We start from the raw sequence: 15,707 nt of genomic DNA on the forward strand, positions 1-15,707 counted from the left end.
TTTAAAATTACGCTTGTTATTTCGATTTTTTTTGATTTGCGGGGGCGGAGTGGGCGTGGCAAAATTTGAAACAAACTTGATCTGCGTGCAACACTAACAAATGCTGTCGAAAAAAAATTATAGCTCTATCTCATATAGTCTCTGAGATCTAGGTGTTTCATACGGACAGACGGACAGACGGACGGACGGACAGACGGACAGACGGACATGGCTATAATCGTCTCGGCTGTTGACGCTGATCAAGAATATATATACTTTATAGGGTCGGAGATGCCTCCTTCTACCTGTTACATACATTTCCTGCCGGCACAAAGTTATAATACCCTTCTACCCTATGGGTAGCGGGTATAAACAGCACCTTGCATAGTTCTACGGTCAGAAAGAGAAGGAAGGTTTAGTAATAAAAGTCTACTTCGATACGGTGGTAATCTAATATTAGGATTCCAATTTAAACTACGAAGAGCAAATAATAAGAATTGTTTCTGCACCGATTCAATCCTATCTTGATAACTCTATACTGGGGATTCCAGACAAGAGATCCGTACTCAAGGATAGGACGAACCAGTGAGACGTATAAAGTCTTAGTGATGTAGGGATCATTGAACTCTTTCGACCAGCGTTTTATAAATCCCAAAACACCCATGGCCCTATTTACAGCAGACAGAATATGTTTATCGAATTTAGTTTTGCATCAAGCAGAACCCCTAAGTCATTCACACCTTCAATTCGCTCAAGAGGAGTATCATATAACATATAGTTATTTAACTGGGAAGAATCCCTACAAAAGGTCATAAACTTACACTTATTGCAGTTCAGATGTAACATATTTACTCTGCACCAAGATTCTAGACGATTAAGGTCACATTGTAACAGTGAGCTCGCAAGACTATCATTAAATGTCAGGCAAAGCTTAATGTCATCGGCGTACATAAGTACACGGGAATGCTCAATAACAGAAGGAAGATCATTTATGAACAAAGTGAACAATAGAGGACCCAAATGACTGCCCTGGGGCACACCAGAAGTGACTTGAACACATTTAGATACAAAACCATTAAAATAAACATTCTGAATTCTGTTGGAAAGGTATAAGGATATCCACTCAATTAGGCTATGAGGAAACCCTAAAACATTAAGCTTATACAGTAAAAGGTGATGATTAACAGAGTCAAAAGCTTACTAAAATCGGTATAAATGACATCCGTTTGCATTTTATTCTCGAATCCTTTAATTACAATAGAAGAGAACTCCAATAAGTTAGTAGAAGTGGATCTAGACTTCACAAACCCATGTTGGTAAGGTGAAATTATAGATTTACACAGATGTTGCAGTTGAGAAGTTATAATTTTTTCAAATGCTTTCGGAATCGCAGACAATTTAGATATACCGCGATAATTTTGAACTTTAGATTTGCTCCCTTTTTTTAGGATAGGTATAATGTATGATTTTTTTCCAGATTTTAGGAAAAGAACATGAGTTAACGGATAATTCAAACAATTTTAAAAAGCGGTTTACAGATACTACCAGCACAATACCTTAGCACACAACTAGGTACTCCATCCGGACCAGCCGAAAAAACAGGTTTTATAGCCAATAGTTCCGTTAAAATAGAGCTTTCAGTAATTAAAGGACCAAAAATACAACTAGATGAATTTAACTGATAGGGATAAGAAAAGGAATTTTGAGAACTTGGGACAGAATATGTCGTTTGGAAAAAGTCCGCAAATAAATCGGCAACATCATGACCATTAGATACTGTCATATTTTCCAAAGACATAAATGCTGGTGATGACGCGGATCTACGCTTCGAGTTAACGAAGTCGTAAAATCGCTTTGGATCACGCTGAAATCTTATTCTGCACCTACTCAAATAATTATTATAACACTCATTGTTAATGAGTGCGAAAAGCAGCTTGTGCAACAGAATAACGCAGAAAATCAAAGGAAGAGCCAGTTCCTTTGAATTTTTTGTAAAGTCTCGACTTACGATTTTTTAAATTCGATAATTTCTTGGTAAACCATAAGGGTTTTATCAGACAAATGTGGAATACTTGATGGAACACAAGCATCAAATAGCGAGTTTAAAGTAGAATAAAAAAATTCCACCGCTATATCCAAGTTTGTAAACAAAGAAAGTTGGGACCAGACAGTTCGAGATATAAGCAGAGAAAGTTTCTCAAAATCGGTTTTCCGAAAACAACGAGAAAGCTCACCACAACGTACACTCGATTCTGACGCAATAAATGGGAACTCCAACGTAATTTCTAAAGTGGGATGGTAAGGGTCTTCAGGGGAAGATATAGGAGATATTCTCGATAGAGAACATGAATCTGGGTCTAAAACAAAAATAAGATCTAGAGACCTGTTTAAGCAATTTGGAATATCATTAATCTGAGACAATGATACCCCGAAGAGACTATCAATAAAAACATGGGATACAGAGGGGGAAAGTCCATTTATATTCTCGGCTGAATGCCATGACACCCAGCTATATTAAAATCACCAAGGACAATAAAGTGATCCCGATCAGAAAGCATATTAGAAATGTCATTAATAATAGAAAAATGAGCTAAATATAAAGCATCATCTGAAGCAGGAGGGATATATGAGCAAGAAATAAAAATGTTTAAACTACCAAAGGATAATCTAACAGCCACTAGCTCAATGTCAGAAGTGTGATCAATCAATTCTGAATTTAATTGAGCATCTACTGCGATTAAAACCCCACCACCGCGACGTACCTTGCGGTCACGTCTGTATACGGAAAATCTACTAGAAAAGATTTCCGTATCAAGGATGTCATTTTTTAACCACGTTTCAGTAAAGGCAATGACATTGAAAGGGAAAGATACACTATTTAAATATAAGTCAGTAAGTTTACTACAAATACCTCTTACATTCTGATAGCCAAGAAGTAAAGAGGATGTTAGTTTTTTGAACTGACAGACATAGAAGAAGGCTTTGCAATCAAATTCTTGCCACTACCAGGAAGAGAAACCGGAGACCGATTTTTCTTTTTCGCAACAAATTCTTTAACTAATAGGTGTTCCGGCCCAAAACTCTTTACTGCACATCATGCTAAATTGTTCAGCGGGAACACTTATTTTAAAAGATGAAATCTCCCGTTCATACGAGAAATTAAATTTATCTACTTTAACCCTGGCTTGGGATTTGGACTTAATATAAGCCCCGAACATCATCAGATGTCGTATCAGGGGAAAGCCTTGAAACGAAAATCTGCTTAAGAGGCGGCACTGCAACTAATGTATTGCGGACAACAGAGGTAGGAGCTGGAGGCGATTCTTGTATCGTTACAGCCCTCACGATCTCAACAGAGGATGGTGATGGGTTGAATTTCTTCAAACCGTCTCCATCTCAGTCGGCAACAAAATCGAAGCCGGAGCCGGCGACTCCAATCTTAATGACGTAATGTCATGATCTGGAACATCCAGAGCTACCGAAGGTTGAGGGGACGGAGAACTAAACGACATTAATTCCCCAGCAGGTGGTACAGATAAGCTTGGAACATCAACTGGGACAGAAAGCTCGATTGGAGTAATCGACAGACGCGAATTGGCCTTTTTACGCTTCGGAGACTCGGTCAAGAGCTTCATACTCTTAAACCCAGAATCCAAAGCAGAAAAGCTATCGGAGAGTTTTTTAAAGCCCGCCAATATATCTTTAAAACCAGTTCGCGTCTGCCGTATAAACCCAGCAATATCGCGTTCAGAGTCCCTACAATGTTCACAAGTCCATCTCAATCCAGACTTGGCCGAAATCAAATCAACAATACGGCCGTTAAAGCCAGCACATTTTTCATGTGCAACGTTGTCGCATAACCAGCAACAAACAAAACCCATTTTGGCACCCAACTGGCACCCGGCATTTCTTGTTATAGCAGACCAACATGTTGCTAAAACAAAGATTATTAAACCAATTAAAAAAAAAAAAAAAAAAAAAAAAAATAAATCAAAATAGGTAAATTATTTGCAAACTAATATGATCTGTACTTACGAAGAGCACAAAACACAGAGAGTATGCACAGGTCGAGCGAGACGCAAGATAGGTAGGCAACTACAACACCAAGAGAGGGAGAGTTACTATTCTAAATAGCGTTGAGAGCACAAAGCACAAGCACTGAGAGTAAAGCGCGGGTCGAGCGAGACGCAAGATAGACGATAGCCAACAACAACACCAAGAGAGGGAGAGTGTAACTATTTGTAACAGCGTTGAGCGCAAAAGAAAAGCAAGTGAAAAAAGAAGAGCGCGAAAGTAAACAAAAATACAAAAAAAAAGTGCAGCGGCAACGAAAACAGAATTGTTTTGCTAACAGAGCAAAGCAAAGTTGACCACACAATTTGTTGTTATATTTTTAGAAAAATGATAATAATTTTACTAAATACACGAAAGCACACACAGCGATTTAACGATCAGTAGTTAAATACAAGTGAGAGAGTAAAATTAATGTTATAATAATTGTAAATAAATATGAAATTTAATGAAAAATCACAAATTTAAGAGGGAAGAAAAAAAACACGTCCGACTGCGAATGCGAGAGCGAACGATGAGCGAGCGATCTTGTTTAAACATTATAATAAAATTAGCATTGTCACGTATTAAATGCTTCGGTATATGTGTGTATGTTTGACATAAATAGAATGAATCAATATTCTTATGTCTTCCATACAAAAAATAGTTTTCGGATATTATCCTGCTTTTCACATGCCACATCATCGAATATCATAATCGAATTATTTTTAGCTTCGTGGGTGATAACACTGCATCGTTTCCGGAGAACGTAAAAATATCCCATTCCTTGAATTGGTTTGATAAGTTTTTTCCAAATATTCATATTTCGGTTGGTACAAACTCTTTGAAAATACATAAATATTTCAAATTTGAGACCATTGGGACTCTCTATAAAGACTAAGCATCACATTGGTTTTTTCCACAATTTGATGGTCCAACAATTAATGCTCTAATTGTATTGGGTAGCAAACACTATGTCGAGGTTGTTGATTATTCTCTCCATGTCCACCACCCTCAATGTTTCGTACTAGTATGCTTTTCTTATGTCTTAAAAAACGCATGTTAGTGTGAGAAGTACTTCATTCAATGGGAAACGTTTGTTGATTGATATTGCATATTCAAACAGTAAAGAGTTGAGTGAACGTCATAAAGCTGACTCAGTTTTAATTGAAAAGGCTTGGAATCGTGTAAAAGCGTTAGACAGTAGTATTGGAGAGAGAGCAGCAGCATACTTTGTAACAAACATGATGAGACGAAGAAAAAATTTGGAATGGGATCAAATCAGGAGAGAAAGAAAAGAGTGAAAACATCATTGACTACAATAATCAAAAAGGCTACAAAGAATTGAAAAAGAATAAACCGCTTGATATCTTGAGTGCAATAAAAGTTGCACGTAAAGCAGTATCAAACTCGATGGGATGTAGGAAAAATGTTGTTTATTCCACGTATTATAAATGTACCCAAGAGATAGGTGGGTTCTTACCACTTTGTCCCAATTTTAACAGCTCTGAGCGCTGTGGGTAGTTTGGCGTCAGGTAGTGCAGCAATAGTAAAATCTATTAACAATACAAAGATGGCTAAACAACATCTAGAGGAAAACAAGAGGCATAATAAAAAAATGGAAACGGTTGCATTGGGAGCTGGCTTGTATTTACAACCCATACAAAAATGGATATGGTATATCATTTTGCTAGAAATAATCAAAGTCAAAAACGCATTCAAAAAAACTAATAGGTAAGCTATCCAAGAGAGCATTATCAAACTTTGATATAATGAAGTTTGCTTTAGAAAGATTCCTCATTTTCGAAGTGTTTATATGAAGGATCAATTACCCAAATTTCCACATCATTTCGAGTGTGGAATAATAAATTTAGCAGACTCAATATCGAATGGAACGCATTGGTAGCATATTACAAGAGAGGATCAGATTCTTATTATTTCGATAGTTTTGGAATTTACAACCACCATTAGAAGTAGTCAGATATTTAGGAAAAAACATTAAGTACAATTATGAACGTTTTCAAAATTTTTGGGACTGTAAACTGTGGACATTTGTGTTTAGAATTTTTATGTGGTGTTTGTCGGTTGAAGACCGACCCACTTATCAGTGGGATGGTTGTCCTTCTCTAGCACTTGAGAAGTCCTACAGCTAGCAACAGCTAAAAAGTCAACCAATCAAAGGAAAACGTCCTTAGCTAATGAAAACCTTTGAAAACAACAGTGGAAGGGGGGAAGTGAGAAGTATAAAATCAGCTAGCCACTCGAAGGGAAAATATCATTCAGTCATAAACCACTCATCACTCAACAACACCAGCAGCACCAGCAACAACAACAATATCATCACCATCATCAACATCCTCACCCAACAGCAGCATCAACAACAACGAGAACTGCAGTATCAGCAGCAGCAACAGTACTAGACACACACACACACAGACTCCAAATAATCAGGATGAATCCATCGTTTGAGGTTAGCAACGGAGAGGAGATTAACTTCACCGAAGTTAATCTTCCTCTTATTACTCTTGCTGAGGACATTCAATTCCTCGCCCAATGACATGGAGATTGAATCAACACTGAAATATTTGAATGGAATCAAGAAGAAACAGAAGCTCCCTTTCCGCGCTCTTCCAAGGAATACGGAATTCAGGATATATTAAGCGTCGAAGGTTCCTAGTAAATTTAATAGCGATTCGCTAAAATTAACATTGGAAAACTATTTAATTTATCTCCCGAAATGTTATGATAAAGTTGAAACTGTATACATTAAAGAATTAAATACTGGTAATTATACCATAACAAAACAGGATGATGGAGAAATTCTATTCAAATTGAAAATGTAATAAAATATATACAAAACAATAAATTATATTAAGAAAATAAAATAACAAAATTTTTTAAATGGGGACTGGTAAATTTGGCGAATTTCAGCTTTCTTTTTCAGCTTTCTTTTCCAGCTTTATTACTTCTGATACTTATTATAAATAAATGTTAATGAAATATAAATTCGAAATTTTCATTAGGGAATGGGAAATTGGGGAATTTTCAGCTTTCTTTTTCAGCCACTTTTCTTCTTTTTACATTGTGTCAATAAATGTAATTGAAAATTTAATTTCATAATTTTAGATGGGGATATGGGAAATTGTAAAGATCTGTTAAACAGAAACAGGTCCGTTACCAGAACCGGATACCTGATCTGTATAACCAGGTCTGTTTAAAAGAACAGCTAGCTGTTCGATACAAACCAGGTATCTGATCTCTACAACCAGGTCTGTTTAAAAGAACAGTTACCTGGTCGATACAACTAGGTATCTGATCTATACAACCAGGTCTGTACAACCAGGTCTGTTTAAAAGAATAGCTAGCTGATCTATTTAACAGTCTGATAGCTGATCTATACAACCAACTCTCTTCATAAAAAACATGCTAATGTATCTGTTTATTGGTTATATATGGTTATGTTTCGTAAAATAGATCACAGTACACTAATGACCACAAGACTGAAATAATCATTAATCCACTAACAGTTGAATGAGATAAATTGGAAAGAAAATGAATCAAAAAGTTTTAACTCAATTAACTAAAAGCCGAAATGCTCTAAAAAAAAATTTTTCTGATCTTAAACAACTCAAAAGTCAGAACAGTATTGGTCTGGAGGAAACATTTAAACCTATAACTGAACCACTACATGACTTGTGAATGATAAACAAAAAATTTCAGACATTGATACCATCAGAGTTTAATAATGTTGAGACTGGAAAAAAAACTATGCAAAACTACTCTCCAATCGATCGAGAGAGAAACACACCACCTAACAGAAAAAGGAAACTCACATTTCACAGTGCTAAGAGTCAATTCTCGAAACCTAAATATGATATTGAGAAGCATTGGATTGGGGGATGGATAGTGTTAATGCTCAAGATGATGATGATGGATGATGATCAATTCTATTCTCAACCAGCTATAGAAGACACATCGTTTGAAGCTTTACCTCATACCTCGAAATCGTTAGCGAGAGAAGGTTCTCCTTATTCATCAACTAAGTTTATGAAGCAAATATCCCCCCACACTTCGCTTCCATTACCGGTTCAAGACTCACCCCATTCATCATTGCCGTTAATGAGTCAAGAGCCCTCTCATTCATCGAACGTGTTATCAAATGAAACAGCTATACATTCAACGCCTTCGATAACGAGTCAATCAATCCAACATGAGGACAACTCAAAAAATTTGAATATCAGTGAACTGGCACGGGAAGATCTTTTGGATAAGACATATGGTCCATACAAAAATGCAAGTGTACAATTAATGTTGGGGAATTCACATATTAATGTGACTCACAAAAAAATTGAATTGGATATGGGAAAAAAAACTGGCGTCTTACAAGTGGATTATATTCATTAATATTCCACCGCCTACCTCAAAATTATAATTCAAATGATCTAGAAATATATAATGAAATTTTATTGATAACTAATGTGCACGGAGAAATTTTTAATTCCGATGGACAGATCAGAGGAACAAGGGCAAAGAAATATACAAAAATTATTAAACCACTCTTAACAAAATCACGTACTGCCGAGTCTACACCAAATTCTCAAAATCTATTGTTTCTGGACTGGTTTCATGTCACTCGCGACGAAATAAAACCCAATTATGTATATTGGGACGATCCAAATGAGTTGGTTGAACGATTACAACTCTTAATTGCCTCTCAAACAGCTGGAAATACGAATCATACTAATGAAATTACATCAATAATTGAGAGAGGCTCAAATTATACACTAAATTCATATATAATTGATTGATAACATTGAAATGAACTTATAATCATCATGCAGATCTCTAAGCAGATCTCTATTCATTTAAAACGACGTGAGAAAATACCAGGACTCTACATTGATAATGATGGAAGTTATAATATTCAAGGAAGACGTTTAAAAAATGGTCGCTTACCAATTGAGAATGCCGACTTGGCGATAAAAGAATATGTAGACCAAGTTGTAAACGATTTGAGAAATTTTCTAACATCAATGATTTCAAGTCATCAAGAAAGGAATGAGAGATTATTATCCGATAAATTGACTACAGTTGATCAGCGAATAATCAAGACTGAGAAAACTACATCAGATATTCTTGATAAAATTATACGCTCTCATATTCGAAAGTAATAAATATGTCTAGACGGGGAATAATTAATGAAATACATGCTCCTTCACGTAAGCATTTTCTTAGACGTAGAGTGATAACAAAAGGGATAAACGAATTATGGCAAGCTGACTTGGTTGAAATGGGGAAGTATGCACACTCAAACAATGGGTATCGCTACATGCTAACAGTGATAGACACATTCTCAAAATTTGGATGGGGGGAAGCAATAAAGTCTAAAAATGCAAAAGATGTTGCTGAGGCCATGGAGAAAATATTTCAATCAGGGAGAGGATTCCCCAAAAATCTTCAAACAGACGATGGAAAAGAGTTCTTTAACACCCAATTTAAGATATTAATGAAACGATATGGAATCAACAACTATTCAACATTTAGTAGTCTAAAGGCCTCAATTGTTGAACGATTAATAGATCATTAAAAAGACCTAATGTGGCGTGAATTTAGTTTCAATGGGACATACAAGTGGGTTGATATATTCAAATCACTAATTTCCGTTTACAACAATAGACATCATAGAACTGTACGAATGCCACCCGTTAAATGTAAACACTAAAAATGAGAAACATATTTTGAAAACTGTCTACAACAACATTAAAATGTTTGCGGGGAGCAAATTGAAAATGGGTGATTATGTACGCATCAGCAAGTACAAACATGTATTTGAAAAAGGCTATACTCCTAATTGGACAACTGAAATTTTTTAAATAAGCAAAGTACAAAATACTTACCCAACAACATACTTACTACAAGACTTCAATGGGAATCCAATTCAAGGTGGTTTCTACAAAGAGGAACTGAAAAAAACAAGTTTTCCTAACACTTATCTGGTTGAAAAAGTGTTAAAAAAGAAAGGCAATAGAGCTCTAGTGCGCTGGTTGGGTTTCCCCAAACCCGAAGACAGCTGGATTCATAAGAATAAAATTTTGTAATAATATAAGATTGAAAACAATTTTGTGTTTTGTATTTTTTCTTTTTATTTTACTTCAAGTTATTTATAATTTTTTATTTTTCTTAATTTATTAATATATACTCTTAATTTTAAACATTTTTTTATTTTTTATTTTATACATTTTAATTTTCAATAAAGTATTGTTTTATTATTCTAAACATCTAGTTTTCTTTTTTCAACCTATCCATTAACATGAAAATGTAATACTAAATTATCCTTCGTAAATGTTGATCGCACTTTCATTATTATCCAACTTTCTTTTAAGATTATTTATTTTGTTCACACTAGTTTGATTACTGTGTGAGTTCTCTAGCGCAAACATTTGGCTGCGCCAAACTCTTGACTCCGCTTCTACAATTGATATGGAACTCTCAATTTCAAAGGGAATTACTAAATAATGTGCTCTTGCTGTAGTTGAAATCTTATCTTCTTCTATTATTGGCTTATCGTCCTCACTATCTAATGTAGTTTTTGTTACTTCGACTGTAGTGATTTCATGCCCTCTAGACCTAAACATCTGCATACTAGAACGTTCTTGCTTTCCTGTATACAAAGTATTTGAATAATTTGATAATGAAATACCCATCAAACAACATGCCTTTACCCCATTATTTTTTTTGATGCATATTTCACCAGAGTTATCGAAATTTTCATAAGTGTACGCATACATTTTTGGGCGTAAACCAACAACTCAGTCATTGGTTTACCATGCAACTCATCCTTAAAGAAACCCAATCGTTTCTTATTACATTTCTTAAACTTATACAACTCGGCCAATTCATCTGGATATTCGGACGTGTCAAACTTTAACTCCATATCATCCCGAATATCTGCATAAAAATCATTTGTCTTTATGCTGTAAATAAATGAATCCGTATCCATATAATTTAATTTGAGTGCTTTCCCAAACTTAGGTTTCATGTATTCATAATGGAAGTCATACATTTTGTATTTTGACATCTCTCCAACACTACAAATCCTAAATAAATTGGTTTATCACAAATGTTGTGTAACCTCTTCATTTGAATTGCATACATAGTTTCACTGAACCTTGATGCACTATGAAAATTAGATTTTGATATTAAATCCCTGGCACATAATTTGGGTCGCCCTGACTTCCTATTTTCAATTGGATACTCCCACTCCGTTATTATCCGTACATCCACCCTTTTTTTCACTGTTTTCCATGGTTTTTCCATAAACAGCATTGTTCAATAATTTGAAAAAATCTTTTTCAAAATTATTTTTGGCTCTGGTCCTATGCTCAGTGTTTATATTAATATATTTCTTGAGCCTAAATTGAAGGATGGAGTAAATTTTTTTTAATTCCAAGCCATGTCTCATACACTGTTTTAAAGTCTTATAGTATATGATATAATTCTTCTTTTCAGCGAGATCGGCTATTAACTTTGGAGTTTTACAAGTGCTTGATGGTAGCTTGTTATCCGGACAGAATGGTAAATCATTATGTTCATCATGGATTGAGTAAGGGTAATCTAGATCAACCTCTAGAATATACCCATACTCACTATTTTCATGAATATTTTCTAGATTAAAACTCTTAACCTGATTCGTGTCTAACCATTTGAATTCTCCGTAAGGTAGTGGTTCAGACATAGCCCATCCATACAAATTGTTTGCATCCACATACATTAAAAATTCCAATTCTTTAGAAGGATCGAAATCTTTTAAGTATTTGTGGTTTGCTTTTGTATGCCTATGACTACATTGCACCAACCCACCCCGAATTCCACTCTTAAAATATGTAATCATATCAATGTCAGTGAGTAACTCGAGTTCAATCTCTGTGGTTTTTAACATAGCATCCCACGACAATCCTGGTGTAGTGTAATAATGGGCGGGGTCAAGATTGTAAATTGAAGAACAAATTGACCTAAAATTTTGGAAAACGTCTGTTAACAATAAAACATCAGTTTTCAAATACAATTCTTAGTATTCCTTCAATGAACGACATTAAAAATGATACCATACTTGGATGGCATGAGCGTAATCCTCTTCTGAACATTCTGACTCTGTTAAATTACTATAGAACTTGGATCTTGGTGGAGAGAGAAGTTTTTTCAACAGAATCTAAATATTCGTAGGGGAAAACACCTTTCCTGCGAAGTAGTTCAAAATCTGACTTGTTTTTGTACTGTGATTTCAGCACATTGAAATTCTCACTCAAATTCCCCGCGAGTGTGTCTAGACTAGAGGGCATGAATCTGATAGTATCCAAAAACCTGATTTCTAGCGTATTTTTCCTTAGAGGGAGATATTTAGAAATTGAAATATATAATTCCTTATTCAAAGGAATAACTTTTATTTCCCCCTCATTCTTTCTTTCCAAGTCATATTTGGAGAAACAAACAAATAAAAGAATCTTGTATTTAATATATTGGAGAAATTGTGAAAGAATACGGGGATAAAATCACCCGTCTTGTATTTAAAGATTACATGAATTATGGGCTGCACCTCTATATTTACCTGTAAAATGACAGTGATCTTTCACTCTATCATTATTTAAAATACCTACCTACATATGTGGCAAATGGTCGCTTTCCTAAAATTATCTAACTCATTATGACTCATGTGCATTGGAACCACTATTTTCATGTGGTTCTCATACAAATCGGACAAATCTGACGTTAAATTTTTAATGAAAGTGCGAGCGACATCACCTCCTGTCTTCGAAACAAACTTATCTAAGCCAGAGTCAAATGCACACTTTATGTAGTATGCAAATGCTACTGGCACATGTTTATTAATAATTTTTGTGTTTGCACTTACATCTAATGTTACTGGTTCCAATATGCATTCAAAGTCTGCATACACGACGAACGGAACCTCCAACTGACGGTGATGGTTTTGAAAGGTAATCTTCTGATCCTTCCTTGGTCCCTCGGTAACCACCCGACTGCATCTCAATGTATGTTGAGCCGCCCTCTCCTCACTCGTTGAGTATTGTAAGCATTGATTACAGAACCAACGCTTAACTCGCTGTTTACCCAGTTGTTTGGCAAGTAGACTGTGTATGAAAATTGAAATTGTAAGGTGATTGTGATATTTTCAAATTTAATGAATGTACTTACGATGAAATATTTTTAATCCACACATAGTGTCCATGAATACCCGCCGTTGGTCCGTCGACGAATAATAAATTAATGTGGATTCTCATTTCCACTCCATCGCAGTAAAGCGGTCCAATTATTTTGTCAGATTCCTCATCATACCCGAAAACATTTAAACTTATGTGAGGGTTTCGTTGAGTGAACTCTTTTATTTTTCGAATTTCCATCGGGAATGTTAATCCATTGAAGTCAATCTTTACGTTGTTCACCTCAATTATTGGGGACGTGATCTCAACACCATAACTATTGCAATGGTATGATCTACTTATTGGTTTGAGGGCTGATATAATTGCCCACTTAAAACAGAAAGCATCTTTATTATGTACATTAACAACTGCCTTTCTATTTTTTAATTTAAGCGGAAGCTCAAAATGATTAGATCCTTTTGTCGGATCACATTTGTAAACATTAAGCTCCAGCCTAATGATTCGTGTCAAGATCCATCCGCTGTCCTTTTCCTGAAACTCACTCATTTTAGTGTCTATCACATTTTTATGCGATTCAAAGAAGCGTGTGAAGTCGGATCCAGTCGTAATCAGAGACATTGTGCTCTGGAACGATTTTATTTCTTGTTGAATATCATACTCTTTTATTAGCATGTACTCAGCAAACAACTCAAAATTGCATTTGGATGATAGGGTGGGTAGTCATACGCATTCCAAGTGAGGGATCAGTACTAATCCAGCCTCATTTAGGAATTCAATAGGCATCCTTACATCCGCTCCCTCGTTCTCTCAAACATGTATTGGAGAATACGTCCCTTGTATCCATTCACAATCTGCTTGATTCTTCCGTCCACCGGACGGATAGAGTTGTATTTATGTATCTCGGTGCGAGCGTGGAAATGCCATTGCATACCTGCAGGTAGGTAATGCTGGCAGGAATAGCAATACTCCCCATTGATGTGTTTGGGTGTTGTTGAAGTTGTTGGTGTTCTCGGGATTCATGTTGATGTTTTTGTTTATTTTTTTTATTTTGTTGGTTGAATAAAATAAAGTTTATTTTATTTGTAGTATTGTTTTTAAAGTATTTGATTATGTATTGTAAGATTGATTTTTATAATGTTGATTAACAATAATTTTTGAATTTTACAATTTGTTTAAACAAACTTTCGAAAGTTATTATCAATTTTCACTGCACAATTATAATTTGTTTTCGACGAGGGTTTTATTGTTAATATTGAAGGTTTAAACAATTTTCACTGCACAATTATTCACTTAACAATTTTTAAATATTGTTAACTTTGGAGAATCGCGGAGCCGATGTGTATGTTCGAGTCACAAACTAGAAGTGATTTTAAGGATTTTAGGTTTTTGGATGAAAACCGAGGAAAATTGAATAGTGGGCGAATATCGATGGGTATTCATGGTGTGCTACCCTCATTGCATCTTGGTTATAATATTCGGCTTTTCTTTTAGATTTTCTATTTTATCTTCAAGTATCTTGGAAATGGTGTTGTGCTCTCTTCTGAATCCCATCATGTTTCCCATCCTTTTAACGTTCATAACGTCTTCCTTCCTCCGCTCCGATTTCGAATACATTCGAATTGACGAGACAAGTGGGCGTCACACCTTCGTTCGTTTTACAGGTAGCGTGGCGCCTACGATCGTTTTACAGGTAGCGTGGCGCCTACGATCGTTTTACAGGTAGCGATGCGTCACGTGCAAGGCGCCTTCGATCGTTTTTCAGGTAGCGTTGGGCTTCCGAGCATATTTCATCACGTTTCGTAACGTTGATTCGTGTTAGGTTCACGTATTCGATCGTCTTGGATGTGGCGATGCGTCACGTTTCCGTCCTTTCGTTTCGTAACGTTTCGATCTAGTATGATGCGTTGCCCCACGACCTACGTTTTCGAGGTGGGTGTTCGCGCGTTCGTACGCTACGTTCGTTAAAGAGCGTATCACGTTTTCGTAGGACGACTTCGTCTCACGTTTTCGAGTACGATCTACGAATCGACTGCGACCCCGACCCCGATCCCCTCACCGTCTCGTCTCGGGACACGCGACCTCGTGAGCGTATCGTTGCACGTGTTCGTCACACGTTTTCGTCCTCGATCTACGAATCGTTTTCGACTGCGACCCCGACTGCGAGCCCGAGTGCGACCCCGACCCCGAGGGCGTGTCGGGACAAGCGATCTCGACCCCGACCCCGAGGGCGTCTCGGGACAAGCGACCTCGACCCCGACTCCGAAGGATTTGTGTGACGAAACGCCCCCGATCCCGATCCTTTCATCGCCCCGTCTCGGATCGCGTACGATTCGTCACACAAATCCCACACTTGTCATTTCCACAGGTGACTCTAATTAAATTGCATCTTTATTACCTCACACTTGACATTTCAACAGGTGACCCTAATTAAATTGCATTTTTATTACCCCTAAATTGACATTAATGACAGGTGACCCTAATTAACTTCCTTGTACAAAAATT

At 36.2% G+C, this 15,707-nt stretch overlaps 1 protein-coding gene across 1 annotated transcript; it reads right to left on the reverse strand.

Moving 5' to 3' along the window:
• Positions 1-12,679: 12,679 nt before the first annotated feature.
• LOC127566263 (uncharacterized) lies at positions 12,680-13,550 on the reverse strand. The gene is made up of 2 exons (XM_052008286.1): positions 13,240-13,550; positions 12,680-13,175 (listed from the first exon to the last, which is right to left on the reverse strand). The coding sequence occupies exons 1-2, from the start codon at positions 13,443-13,445 to the stop codon at positions 12,680-12,682; spliced, it is 702 nt and encodes a 233-aa protein (XP_051864246.1). The 5' UTR covers positions 13,446-13,550.
• Positions 13,551-15,707: the final 2,157 nt, after the last annotated feature.

Source organism: Drosophila albomicans, unplaced genomic scaffold, assembly GCF_009650485.2.
Source record: "Drosophila albomicans strain 15112-1751.03 unplaced genomic scaffold, ASM965048v2 utg000105l_pilon, whole genome shotgun sequence".
Classification (NCBI taxonomy): Eukaryota; Metazoa; Arthropoda; class Insecta; order Diptera; family Drosophilidae; genus Drosophila; species Drosophila albomicans.